The 12067-nt window shown below is 43.5% G+C and overlaps 1 protein-coding gene across 2 annotated transcripts in view; it reads right to left on the minus strand.

Annotated features, from left to right (window-relative positions):
* Positions 1-2323: 2323 nt before the first annotated feature.
* Positions 2324-12067, minus strand: part of arrdc1b (arrestin domain containing 1b) — a 69009-nt gene continuing 59265 nt past the window's right edge. For both annotated transcript variants that reach the window (XM_021590984.2, XM_036967977.1), the window contains 6 exons: positions 11820-11870; positions 9068-9222; positions 5375-5557; positions 3842-4018; positions 2800-3265; positions 2324-2618 (listed from right to left, as the gene is read on the minus strand). In XM_021590984.2, the coding sequence (XP_021446659.1) occupies positions 2551-2618; positions 2800-3265; positions 3842-4018; positions 5375-5557; positions 9068-9222; positions 11820-11870 (1100 nt within the window). In that variant the 3' untranslated portion in view covers positions 2324-2550. The remainder of the gene's footprint in view (positions 2619-2799; positions 3266-3841; positions 4019-5374; positions 5558-9067; positions 9223-11819; positions 11871-12067) is intronic.

Here is a 12067-nt window from a genome sequence, read left to right on the forward strand (position 1 = left end):
TTTTTTGTCTTGTTCTTTTTCTAGGATTAAAGAAGAGGAGATCCAAGGTCCACAAGCAGAGCTGAAATACATTTGAGGAAAATCCTCACGGGTTTCACAGCTACTTTAGTATTCATTCAGTGCATCTTCAGTCCAGGGGAGACCAGTAGATAAAACAGGGAGGGCCACAAAAGCACTCCCAATATTTTCCTAGACAAAGAGATCCTATTCCAAACCTCTAGCACCTGGATGATGACTATGCAGACTAATGGGAACTGGGATCATGTAGTTAAGGCTTGGTTTAACAACAACTCAGTGGACATGTACATTACACAGTATGTTTCACACAGTAGAAGGTGTAATATTATGTCTAGTGATGTTTAATGAGTGTATTACATAGTATATTTCGGATGTCACTTTCTGGTCAAGCTGCAAAGCCGGAAGATCTACTTCTCTTCTTAAAATCAAATAATATTTTAACCTTAACCACACTGCTAACCGTATTCCTAATCCTAACCTCAAATTAAAACCCTAAATGTTGACAATATATTGCACATTTTGATTTAGCAGCTTGGCCTTATTTTTGGGAATCGTATGTTTCACACAATAGTAGATGTAATTTGTTAGTGACGTGAGTAAACTCTGAGAAGATGGTAAATAAAGTAGAGGTGTGATTTCTATGGTTCTTTCAGAGCTGATGCCTTATTACTTTAGAGCAGTGGTCTAAACCGCAGATCAATTCCCAATATCATCTGCCATCTTTTTTTCTGGTATATGAAGGCTTTGACAGCACGAGGCTGCCATTACAGGAGGGATGGCTATATACATTTATTCCCACAGCAGGTGCTAAAGTTTGTAATTAATTACAGAATTGTATGAAACATAAGCCACAGTGTGGTTGGCCTAGACATACAAAAGGAGGCTGTCATTGAGACAGAAACAAGACATACAAATCAACATAAACACACAGTGGATGATATTGCCTGATGTCAAGTTGTAAAACTGATCTGTCCAACGTTATCAACTGCCAAAGACAGGAGGGGCGATCACCAACAGGAACTGGTACGCTACATACACATTCACACACAACAACATATACATGCACTGTTTCAAACTGCCAAAAAGTGCTGTCTTGTGCTTGAACATTTCACACTGTTGGTTGTCGCACCAACAAATGTGTTATCTGCATTGACTGCCATTTCCAAAGCAACAGAAACCCTGAAGACAACCGTCTTCATCACCACATAGTAATGTAGGTAGAACAGAAGGAGTTAAGGCCACATGGGGAAAATCAGGGTAAAAATTGTATCCAGGGTAAAAAAAAAGAAAAGAGGAAGGTAAAAGTGTTTGCATCAGATGTCATAAATGCATATCAACCCTTGCTATGTCAATTACCCCTACACACCCAAGAGTACAATGTCCCGCTTGTCTGTTTCAAGATGATGAGGTGTGACAAGATATGAAGCCCCTGGTCAGTAGATCACAGGTTGAAGGAGTATGTTCTACTTAGCAGGCATCATTGAGTTCCAGTGCTTTAGGGCTCTATTCAATCTGCATTGCAGCTTTACAGCGTGCTTGAAATTTAAAGACCATGTTCCTGCTTTAGCGGAGACTGCATTCACTGTAAACGCTGCAGATGTCGGCTCAATGGGAATTGACCTCTACATTTCTATCGTGGAATCTGCAACGCTTCAGCTTTACAGATTAAATAGTGCCCTTAGTGATGGTCAGAAGCTTTCCCAATGGGCAACATTCTCTTCTGTTGATGGGCAACATTCTCTTCCGTTGATGGCCAAAAGGGGGTAGGCATGCTCAGGTCCTGATGTCCAGCTAGACCAGCCCGACTCCACCCATCAAAAGACGGAGCCACTGTGGTGGAAGTGGATAGTGATGGATCGGAATTACAGTAGTGTGCACATTTAGAAAGAAACTACAACAAAGGCCAGCTTTTGGTTGTGTCTGAAGGATAAAGGAGAGACAGTAGCGGGCCTACAACAATTTCAAGGCATCATAGATGCAAGAATATTCTCAAATGCAAAAATGTTTAGCCTCCAATGGGCTCTAATCATGGAATATCATACCCACTATATGTTTACTCTGAAGTGCTAATTTTAGACACAGTTCATGTTCTCTCTCAAGCAATCTATATAATAGCAGGACATTTTAGTCAGGGAGAAAAAGGGGTATAAACCATCATGACACACACATAGAAAACAACAGATATGATCCCTTTTTTAAACATATTTAGAGCAGGGCTCTCCAACCCCGTTCCTGGAGAGCTACAGTCCTGTAGGTTTTCACTCCAACCCTATTCCTGGAGCTACCCTCCTGTAGGTTTTCCAGGAATAGGGTCGGAGTGAAAACCTACAGGAGGGTAGCTCCAGGAACAGGGTCGGAATGAAAAACTACAGGTGGGTAGATCCAGGAACAGGGTTGGAGAGCCCTGTTTAAGTGTAACATTTAGGAGGTTAGCATCTTCTATCCCCTTGGAGCTAGGGCTGCAGTACCCTATTTGTCCTTTAGGGAGTGTAATTGCAGTTTTGAGCTGCATTATGCTCAGTCCCCTCTCCTCTACGGCCTGCTGTTGTTGAAGCTGGAGTTGTTGCTGCTGCAGCTCTCCTCATAGGTGGGAGGGGGTTCTGTAAGATCCACATACAAACCAGAGAAACAGTCCGACAAATAGTAGACTATTGTTCATTTATCATCATAATGAAACAGAAGTGATTTACAGAATCAACTCCAGACAGGTTAAACTGTGTGTAGGAGCAGCAAGTGGTGACTAACTATGTAATAGTGCTGTATTAGGCAGGGGTAACTCACCATGTGGGTAGTCCCAGGTGCTGTACTCAGGGGGGAGTATGAGAGGACAGGACGTGGGTACTGGGGTGACGTTTCCCTCTGTAAAGAAAGGGATGGTGGACCCAGTGGACACACAGAACAGAGGCGCAGAGGTGTCGTCGGCACGTCGCTGGCTGGGTGGGAAAGCTGCACCGGGAGCGTAGCTAAATGCACTGGGGGACATGATGGGGGGCTGGCCGGATTGGTCCTGCTGGGAGTGGCTCTTAGTGGGGATCTCCTCGCTGACTGAACCCCCTGCACCCAACTCCTCCTCCAGGTCCTCCTCAGCTGGGGGTGCGCTGGGGGTAACCCCTTCCAGGCCGGTGTTAGGGCTGATGGGTGTTGGGGCTGGGGTTGAGGGCATAGCTCGTGACGGGGTCAAGTTGACAGCGATGTTCCCGATGTAGATGGGTAAAGTGACAACCGTCTCAGGGGATTTTAGTGATACCTGCAGCGTTCACAAAGACACAATGTAAATGTTAAATATCCTGTCATCCCAGGTGATCCTTTAAGTACAGTACTGACACAAATCGCTTTGCCATACTGTATGACGACCAAGACATCTGATCTGTTCAGATTACCATAGTTATAATCCCTGAACTCAAAAGAGACCTCTGAAATTGAGCATGAATGACTTACAGCATACTACATGGCAGGTGCATTGGGTTAATGAGAGGATTACTACAGTATGGTACTGTATGAGGAACATTGTCTGGTTCATATTGCAACTATAACTACAGAATGAGAATGGTTGAGAATGGTTTACCAAGAAAAACTTCCAAAATGACCTTTTAACCTCTAATTTGTCCTTTTGGAAGTTTTTCTTGGTAAGCAACTCTCATGATTTTTGTCATTGTTGTTGAGCACTCCTCCTTGCCTTTGTTTGCTGAAGCGCGAAGTACCCACCTGAACTCTATAGAATGAACACTATACAACTGCTAAAACTCTGAAATACCACCTGTGAACAACATGCTTTAAATCGGGTGGATGCCCATCAGAGCACTCGATTGAGGATGTTACTAACCTGAATGAAGTAGTCGATCTCTATGAGGCTGCAGCCGGCCAGGGCAGACTGGGGGAGGGGCGGTACGATGATCTGCTCTCGCCACTCAGCGTGTTTCCCCGCCTTCACTCCCGCCCCCTCTACCTCTGCTATGGTCCGCAGGTCGTACAAAGCTCGTTTGGTCTTATAAGTCACTTTCTGAGCAAGAGAAAAGGAGGAGGGGTATCAGAGACAAGATCTACATCCAACAAACATACAGCCTAGAGTAAACAATACAGACAAACACTACAGATCAAATATATACACTAAAAATACTCAAAAGTATGTGTACAGCTGCTCGTCGAACATCTCATTCCAAAATCCTGGGCATTAATATGGAGTTGGTCCCACCTTAGCTGCTATAACAGCCTTCACTTTTCTGGGAAGGCTTTCCACTCGATGTTGGAACATTGCTAAAGCTACTTCCATTCAGCCACAAGAGCATTAGTGAGATCAGGTACGCAGTCGGAGTTCCAATTCATTCCATAGGTGTTTGATGGGGTTGAGGTCAGGGCTCTGGGCAGGCCAGTCAAGTTCTTCCACACCAATCTCGACAAACCACTTCTGCATGGACCTCACTTAGTGCATGGGGGCATTGTCATGATGAAACAGGAAAGGCTTTCCCAAGACTGTTGCCACAAAGTTGGACAGAATAGTCTAGAATGCAATTGTATGCTGTAGCATTACAATTTCCCTTCACTGGAACTAAGGGGCCTAGCCCGAACCATGAAAAACAGCCTCAGACCATTATTCCTCCTCTACCACACTTTACAGTTAGCACTATGCATTGGGGTAGGTAGCGTTCTCCTGGCATCTGCCAAACCCAGATTCGTCCGTCTGACTGCCAGATGGTGAAGCGTGATTCATCACTCCAGAGAACGCGTTTCCACGGCACCAGAGTCCAGTGGCTGTGAGCTTTACACCACTCCAGACAACGCTTGGCATTGCGCATGGTGATCTTAGGCTTGTGTGCGTGCGGCTGCTCGGCTATGGAAACCCATTTCATGAAGTTTCTGACGAACAGTTCTTAAGCTGACGTTGCTTCCAGGGGCAGTTTGGAACTCAGTAGTGAGTGTTGCAACCGAGAAGACACATTTTATGCGCTCCATGCTTCAGCATTCGGCGGTTCCGTTCCGTGAACTTGTGTGGCCTACTACTTTACGGCTGACCCATTGTTGCTCCGAGACATTTCCACTTCCCAATAACAGCACTTACAGTTGACCGGGGCAGCTCCAGCAGGGCAGAAATTTGATGAACTGACTTGTTGGAAGACAGTGCCACGTTGAAAGTCACTGAGCTCTCCAGTAAGGTCATTCTACTGCCAATGTTAGTCTATGGAAATTAAATGGCTGTGTGCTACATTTTATACAACTGTCAAGCAACGGTGTGGTTGAAATAGCCGAATCCACTAATTTGAAGGGGTGTCCACATACTTTAGTATATATAGTGTATTAGCATTTGATCAAAAGTTACACCAGTAGCAACATGAAACCGTGAGACGTGGTCGTGTGGTACCTGTATGAGACTGGCCAGCACGCAGCCCGTGTCCTTGCCTGACTTGTTGTGGATCTCAGTGGCTAGTCTGATGATCTGGCCTGGTGTGTATCCCCTCAGGTCACTGCAAGCCTTGAGCATGAGGGTGCCCGTCTTCACCAGGAGATAGCTGAACCTCTTAGTGGTCACAGCATAACTGGGTTGCTGGGGAGAAGCAGTCATAGGAAGGGTAAAACAACCAGTTCTGAGGGACAGATGAACAGAGCGTAGTAACAGAAATAAGAGCTGGGGGGAAGACCTCGTGTAATCTTCAATTATGGATGAGAAAGTGGTTTTACTGCGCTCATCGTGCAGAAATCAAATCCCATAACTATCAAACAAAATAAGGCATGATCAAATAAGTGGGCACTCTACAGGTAGTCAGTCCACTGTCCTCTTCAGAAATATATACTGTTCTAGTACACAGTCTATAGCCAAGTACTATACAGTGCCTTGCGAAAGTATTCGGCCCCCTTGAACTTTGCGACCTTTTGCCACATTTCAGGCTTCAAACATAAAGATATAAAACTGTATTTTTTTGTGAAGAATCAACAACAAGTGGGACACAATCATTAAGTGGAACGACATTTATTGGATATTTCAAACGTTTTTAACAAATCAAAAACTGAAAAATTGGGCGTGCAAAATTATTCAGCCCCTTTACTTTCAGTGCAGCAAACTCGCTCCAAAAGTTCAGTGAGGATCTCTGAATGATCCAATGTTGACCTAAATGACTAATGATGATAAATACAATCCATCTGTGTGTAATGAAGTCTCCGTATAAATGCACCTGCACTGTGATAGTCTCAGAGGTCCGTTAAAAGCGCCGAGAGCATCATGAAGAACAAGGAACACACCAGGCAGGTCCGAGATACTGTTGTGAAGAAGTTTAAAGCCGGATTTGGATACAAAAAGATTTCCCAAGCTTTAAACATCCCAAGGAGCACTGTGGAAGCGATAATATTGAAATGGAAGGAGTATCAGACCACTGCAAATCTACCAAGACCTGGCCGTCCCTCTAAACTTTCAGCTCATACAAGGAGAAGACTGATCAGAGATGCAGCCAAGAGGCCCATGATCACTCTGGATGAACTGCAGAGATCTACAGCTGAGGTGGGAGACTCTGTCCATAGGACAACAATCAGTCGTATATTGCACAAATCTGGCCTTTATGGAAGAGTGGCAAGAAGAAAGCCTTTTCTTAAAGATATCCATAAAAAGTGTTGTTTAAAGTTTGCCACAAGCCACCTGGGAGACACACCAAACATGTGAAAGAAGGTGCTCTGGTCAGATGAAACCAAAATTGAACCTTTTGGCAACAATGCAAAACGTTATGTTTGGCGTAAAAGCAACACAGCTGAACACACCATCCCCACTGTCAAACATGGTGGTGGCAGCATCATGGTTTGGGCCTGCTTTTCTTCAGCAGGGCCAGGGAAGATGGTTAAAATTGATGGGAAGATGGATGGAGCCAAATACAGGACCATTCTGCAAGAAAACCTGATGGAGTCTGCAAAAGCCCTGAGACTGGGACTGAGATTTGTCTTCCAACAAGACAATGATCCAAAACATAAAGCAAAATCTACAATGGAATGGTTCAAAAATAAACATATCCAGGTGTTAGAATGGCCAAGTCAAAGTCCAGACCTGAATCCAATCGAGAATCTGTGGAAAGAACTGAAAACTGCTGTTCACAAATGCTCTCCATCCAACCTCACTGAGCTCGAGCTGTTTTGCAAGGAGGAATGGGAAGAAATGTCAGTCTCTCGATGTGCAAAACTGATAGAGACATACCCCAAGCGACTTACAGCTGTAATCGCAGCAAAAGGTGGCGCTACAAAGTATTAACTTAAGGGGGCTGAATAATTTTGCACGCCCAATTTTTCAGTTTTTGATTTGTTAAAAACGTTTGAAATATCCAATAAATGTCGTTCCACTTCATGATTGTGTCCCACTTGTTGTTGATTCTTCACAAAAAAATACAGTTTTATATCTTTATGTTTGAAGCCTGAAATGTGGCATAAGGTCGCAAAGTTCAAGGGGGCCGAATACTTTCGCAAGGCACTGTATATACACACCACCTTTTAAAAGTTTGGGGTCACTTAGAAATGTCCTTGTTTTTGAAAGAAAAGCTTTTTTTTATCCATTAAAATAACTTCAAATTGATCAGAAATACAGTGTAAACATTGTTAATGTTGTAAATGATTATTGTAGCTGGAAACGGGTGATTCTTAATGGAATAGGTGCACAGAGGCCCATTATCAGCAACCATCACTCCTGTGTTCCAATGGCACATTGTGTTAGCTAATCCAAGTGTATTATTTTAAAAGTTTAATTGATCATTATAAAACCCTTTTGCAATTATGTTAGCACAGCTGAAAACTGTTGTTTTGATTGAAGAAGCAATAAAACTGGCCTTCTTTAGACTAGTTGAGTATATGGAGCATCAGCATTTGTGAGTTCGATTACAGGCTCAAAATGGCCAGAAACAAATAACTTACTTCTGAAACTCATCAGTCTATTCTTGTTCTGAGGAATTAAGACTATTCAATGTGAGAAATTGCCAAGAAACTGAAGATCTCGTACAACGCTGTGTACTACCCCTTCACAGAACAGCGCAAACTGGCTCTAACCAGAATAGAAAGAGGAGTGGAAGGCCCTGGTGCAAAACTGAGCAAGAGGACAAGTACATTAGTGTCTAGTTTGAGAAACAGATGCATCACAAGTCCTCAACTGGCAGCTTCATTAAATAGTACCCGCAAAATACCAGTCTCAACATCAACAGTGAAGAGGCAACTCCGGGATGCTGGTCCTTCTAGGCAGAGTTGCAAAGAAAAAGCCATATTTCAGACTGGCCAATAAAAAGAAAAGATTAAGATGGGCAAAAGAACACAGACACTGGACAGAGGAAGATTGGAAAAAAACTGTTATGGACAGACAAATCTAAGTTTGAGGTGTTCGGATCACAAAGACGAACATTCGTGAGACACAGAAAAAATGAAAAGATGCAGGAGGAGTGCTTGACGACGTCTGTCAAGCATGGTGGAGGCAATGTGATGGTCTGAGGGTGATTTGGTGGTGGTAAAGTGGGAGATTTGTACAGGGTAAAAGGGATCTTGAAGAAGGAAGGCTATCACTCCGTTTTGCAATGCCATACCCTGTTGACGGCGCTTAATTGGAGCCAATTTCCTTCTACAACAGGACAATGACCCAAAGCACGGCTCCAAACTATGCAATAACTATTTAGGGAAGAAGCAGTCAGCTGGTATTCTGTCTATAATGGAGTGGCCAGCACAGTCATGGGATCTCAACCCTATTGAGGTATTGTGGGAGCAGCTTGACCGTACGTAAGAAGTGCCCATCAAGCCAATCCAACTTCAGGAAGCATGAGACAAAGTCTCTTCGGATTACCTCAACAAATTGACAACTAGAATGCCAAGGTCTGCAAGGCGGTATTTGCTGCAAATGGAGGATTCTTTGATGAAAGCAAAGTTTTAAAGGACACAATTATTATTTCAATTAAAAATCATTATTTATATCCTTGTCAACGTCTTGACTATATTTCCTATTCATTTTGCAACTAATTTCATGTATGTTTTCATGGAAATGACTGCATAATAACACAAGTTCAGACAGTGAGACAGTGCTGAGACATTGGTGACTGGTGGTCTTTACCTCAATGTCGGGCACTTGATTGAGGTTGAGCAGGTTGAGTAGGTAGAAGGGCTTCTGGGCCTTGTAGTCCTTGGAGAAGCGAGGTGTGTCTATGACGGCTCTCACACGGTAAACAATTTTCCCAAAGGGCCCTTCAAAGGAGGTTGGGGCAGCCACTGAGTTGGACAAATACAAACACAGTTATTAGACAGAGCGAGATTGACTAGAGAGAGTTTAAGATTGTATACTAAATGTAACTCTTGGACATAAATAATTTCACAATATCAACTGCTACAGCAGCAACATAGACCACAGCTGATTAATTTATTTCATAAAGCCTCTGCTGTCTGCAGGTGAAACCTATAAATGGGAATGCGAGATTCTGACCTAAACAGGGTGGCAGTCTAAAATGGTGGCTGGTCAGTGTGTGTACTTTATCAGAGGAGGGCCAGTCAGTGCTTGGTCTGAGCAGTGGGAAGCAGATAGATCAGGACAGGGGGACAGATACTCAGGGCTCCTAGCAGCGCTGTCACTAAGTGTCTGTGCCTATCTGTCTGATCTGCACAGATCCCCTCCTAACAGGACAGGGGGACAGATACTCAGGGCTCTGTGCCTATCTGTCTGATCTGCACAGATCCCCTCCTAACAGGACAGGGGGAGGACAGAGTTTATTTACAGACTCCCGAAAGGACAAGGATAAAGGAGGAGAGATGGAGGAACGGAAACTGAAGAAGAGAAAGACAAAAATAACAATTCTGAGAGGTTTGAAGGAGAGAGGAAATGGAGAATGGTAGGATGAAGTTTAGTACAAAAAGAGATAGAGATGAGAGAAAAACCTTGGAACATCTCAGAGAAAAACCTTGGAAAACATGTTATCTACAATCTGAATACATTTACAAATGTCATACTGGGTTAAAGAAATGTTCATACTGAATATCCATCTACTGTATTCAGCTCATAAAGCACGATAGGTGCTGATACATTCAAATTGGAACGTAATTGTGTCCAATGTCATGCTTTTAACCAAATACATTATAGGATTTTCCTATGAATCATTGGAATAAATAGATCATGCAAAATGGAAGACTTATGAAGGACAGAGATGCATACAGAACACACAATTCAGTCTCTCACATTCTCAATATTATCAATTCCAATTCAGCCCTCCTCCTCTTGCAGCCCTTTTCTGCAGACAAATGACCAAATCATCTTCTAGTGGCTTCACGGGTGGAATGTTATTAATATAAAAAACCTGCCAAAAATCTGGTGTTTCTATGTCAAACGGTTTTGTTATATTTCAGTCTTCTGTGGTGTATATGAAGTGTAATATTGGGATGCAAACAAAAAATGTAATACATTTCAACTCTATATCTGACATGGTACTGGTGTCTTCTTTTTTTAAGCCCATAACCATAAGTGTTAGGTGTATACTTTTTTTTCCAAAGTAGACTTGTTTAAGACTACCCTGATTTAGCCCACTGCAGTAAAAGGTTAAATGATCAAGTCAGCAGCGGGTGCCTCACAGGGGAATTGCCTGCTGTCAAAAAGGATTAGTGAGGAGCAGCAGTCTGGGTGCAGAAGGCTTGGCAGAACAGACACAGACAGGCTCCTGGCCAGAGGGAACCCAGCACCAGGCCAGCCAGTCACGTCTCCCTAAGGAAAGAGTGGCTGTCTGGCCTCTTCTACCACTTGCTCCTCTTCTCCAGCCTCCTCCACAGAACCAAGGGCTCCTTTTTTCAAGTCTTTACTTTAAGTGTTTATGTACATTCAACCATCTTCACAGCACGAACACTAGTTTTAATGTAGCATCCCATTTGGAGGCGCTATAAAATGTGGATTTTAAAGCCTCCCCTGTCACCCCTTGACCTGACAACCAGCAGGGGGCACTGCCACTGGGTCACACAGCTCAATTAAGTGCCTGGATGATTCAATCATCAGCTCTATAATTATCATGTATTCTGTTGCTGTTCTGTTGACGACGGGGGAAGGAGGGACGTGGAGAGCAGCAGGGTGATTGCAGGGGGCCCACAAGGAGCAATTAAATAGTGACAGCACTACGGGACTAAAGGACTATATATAGACAGAGTGTAGCCTAATAGACAGACAACCACTGCACTGTCTGTGCCCTCACACCTGTATGTACTCAAGTTCACAGTCCAGTCAAAAGCATTCCGGAGAAAACAAGGAATAGCATTCTGCATGTCATGTGTTACGACACAAAGGAGTGTCTGTAGGGACATGATAAGTCTCTAGGCTACTGGCACTTGTTTGCTTTGTGTTAGTCCTTGGCCAGGGGTGACTAACATGGCCTACTTTGACATATATCACCCACTCAGACAGGAGATGTTGGCTGACACAAGGGGGGCTGGCTGACTAAGGCAGTTACAATTAAAGTGCATGTAGCACAAGGGCAGAGACATTAGTTTCAATAATGTACCCTACTTCTGATATGAAAAGGCATTTCTTTATTTACCTGAACAAACTGTACTGAACCTTCTTATACCATTCATAATGCTATATTATATCCAGTCCAATTGTTTCATTGTTAGACAAAGAGCCAAGGGCCCTAAGCAATACTACAAAAGCAACACACACTGTGCCTATTCAGAAACTTCACGCTATCAGTGGTTATACCTGAAAACCAGATTCCTTCAAAAAGTCACCAACAAGAGTTCAGCTGTACTGCACTGACAAAAATAATGATATGGACCTCAGTGTGGTTGACATGGAGGAATGCAGTTCAATAGGTTTTCCAGAATTATCCCAAACTTACCTGGGATGACAAATTGGAAAGGGAAACTGTGCTCGCCAGCTGCCAGGGTACCTGTAAGAGATAGAGATAGCTTGGTCAGATAGACAGGCAAAATCACATTTAGACAGACAGACAAGTACAGACACAGACACAGAGCGCAAGGTAGACTAGTGGCCAGTCTAAGGCCTTGATTCAATCAGATCAAGCGTTAACTGGCGATATCTGACACCCGCAACGCTGGTGTTTTGGCAGTGTCGGAGGTGTAACTG

This window comes from Oncorhynchus mykiss, chromosome Y, assembly GCF_013265735.2.
Source record: "Oncorhynchus mykiss isolate Arlee chromosome Y, USDA_OmykA_1.1, whole genome shotgun sequence".
Classification (NCBI taxonomy): Eukaryota; Metazoa; Chordata; class Actinopteri; order Salmoniformes; family Salmonidae; genus Oncorhynchus; species Oncorhynchus mykiss.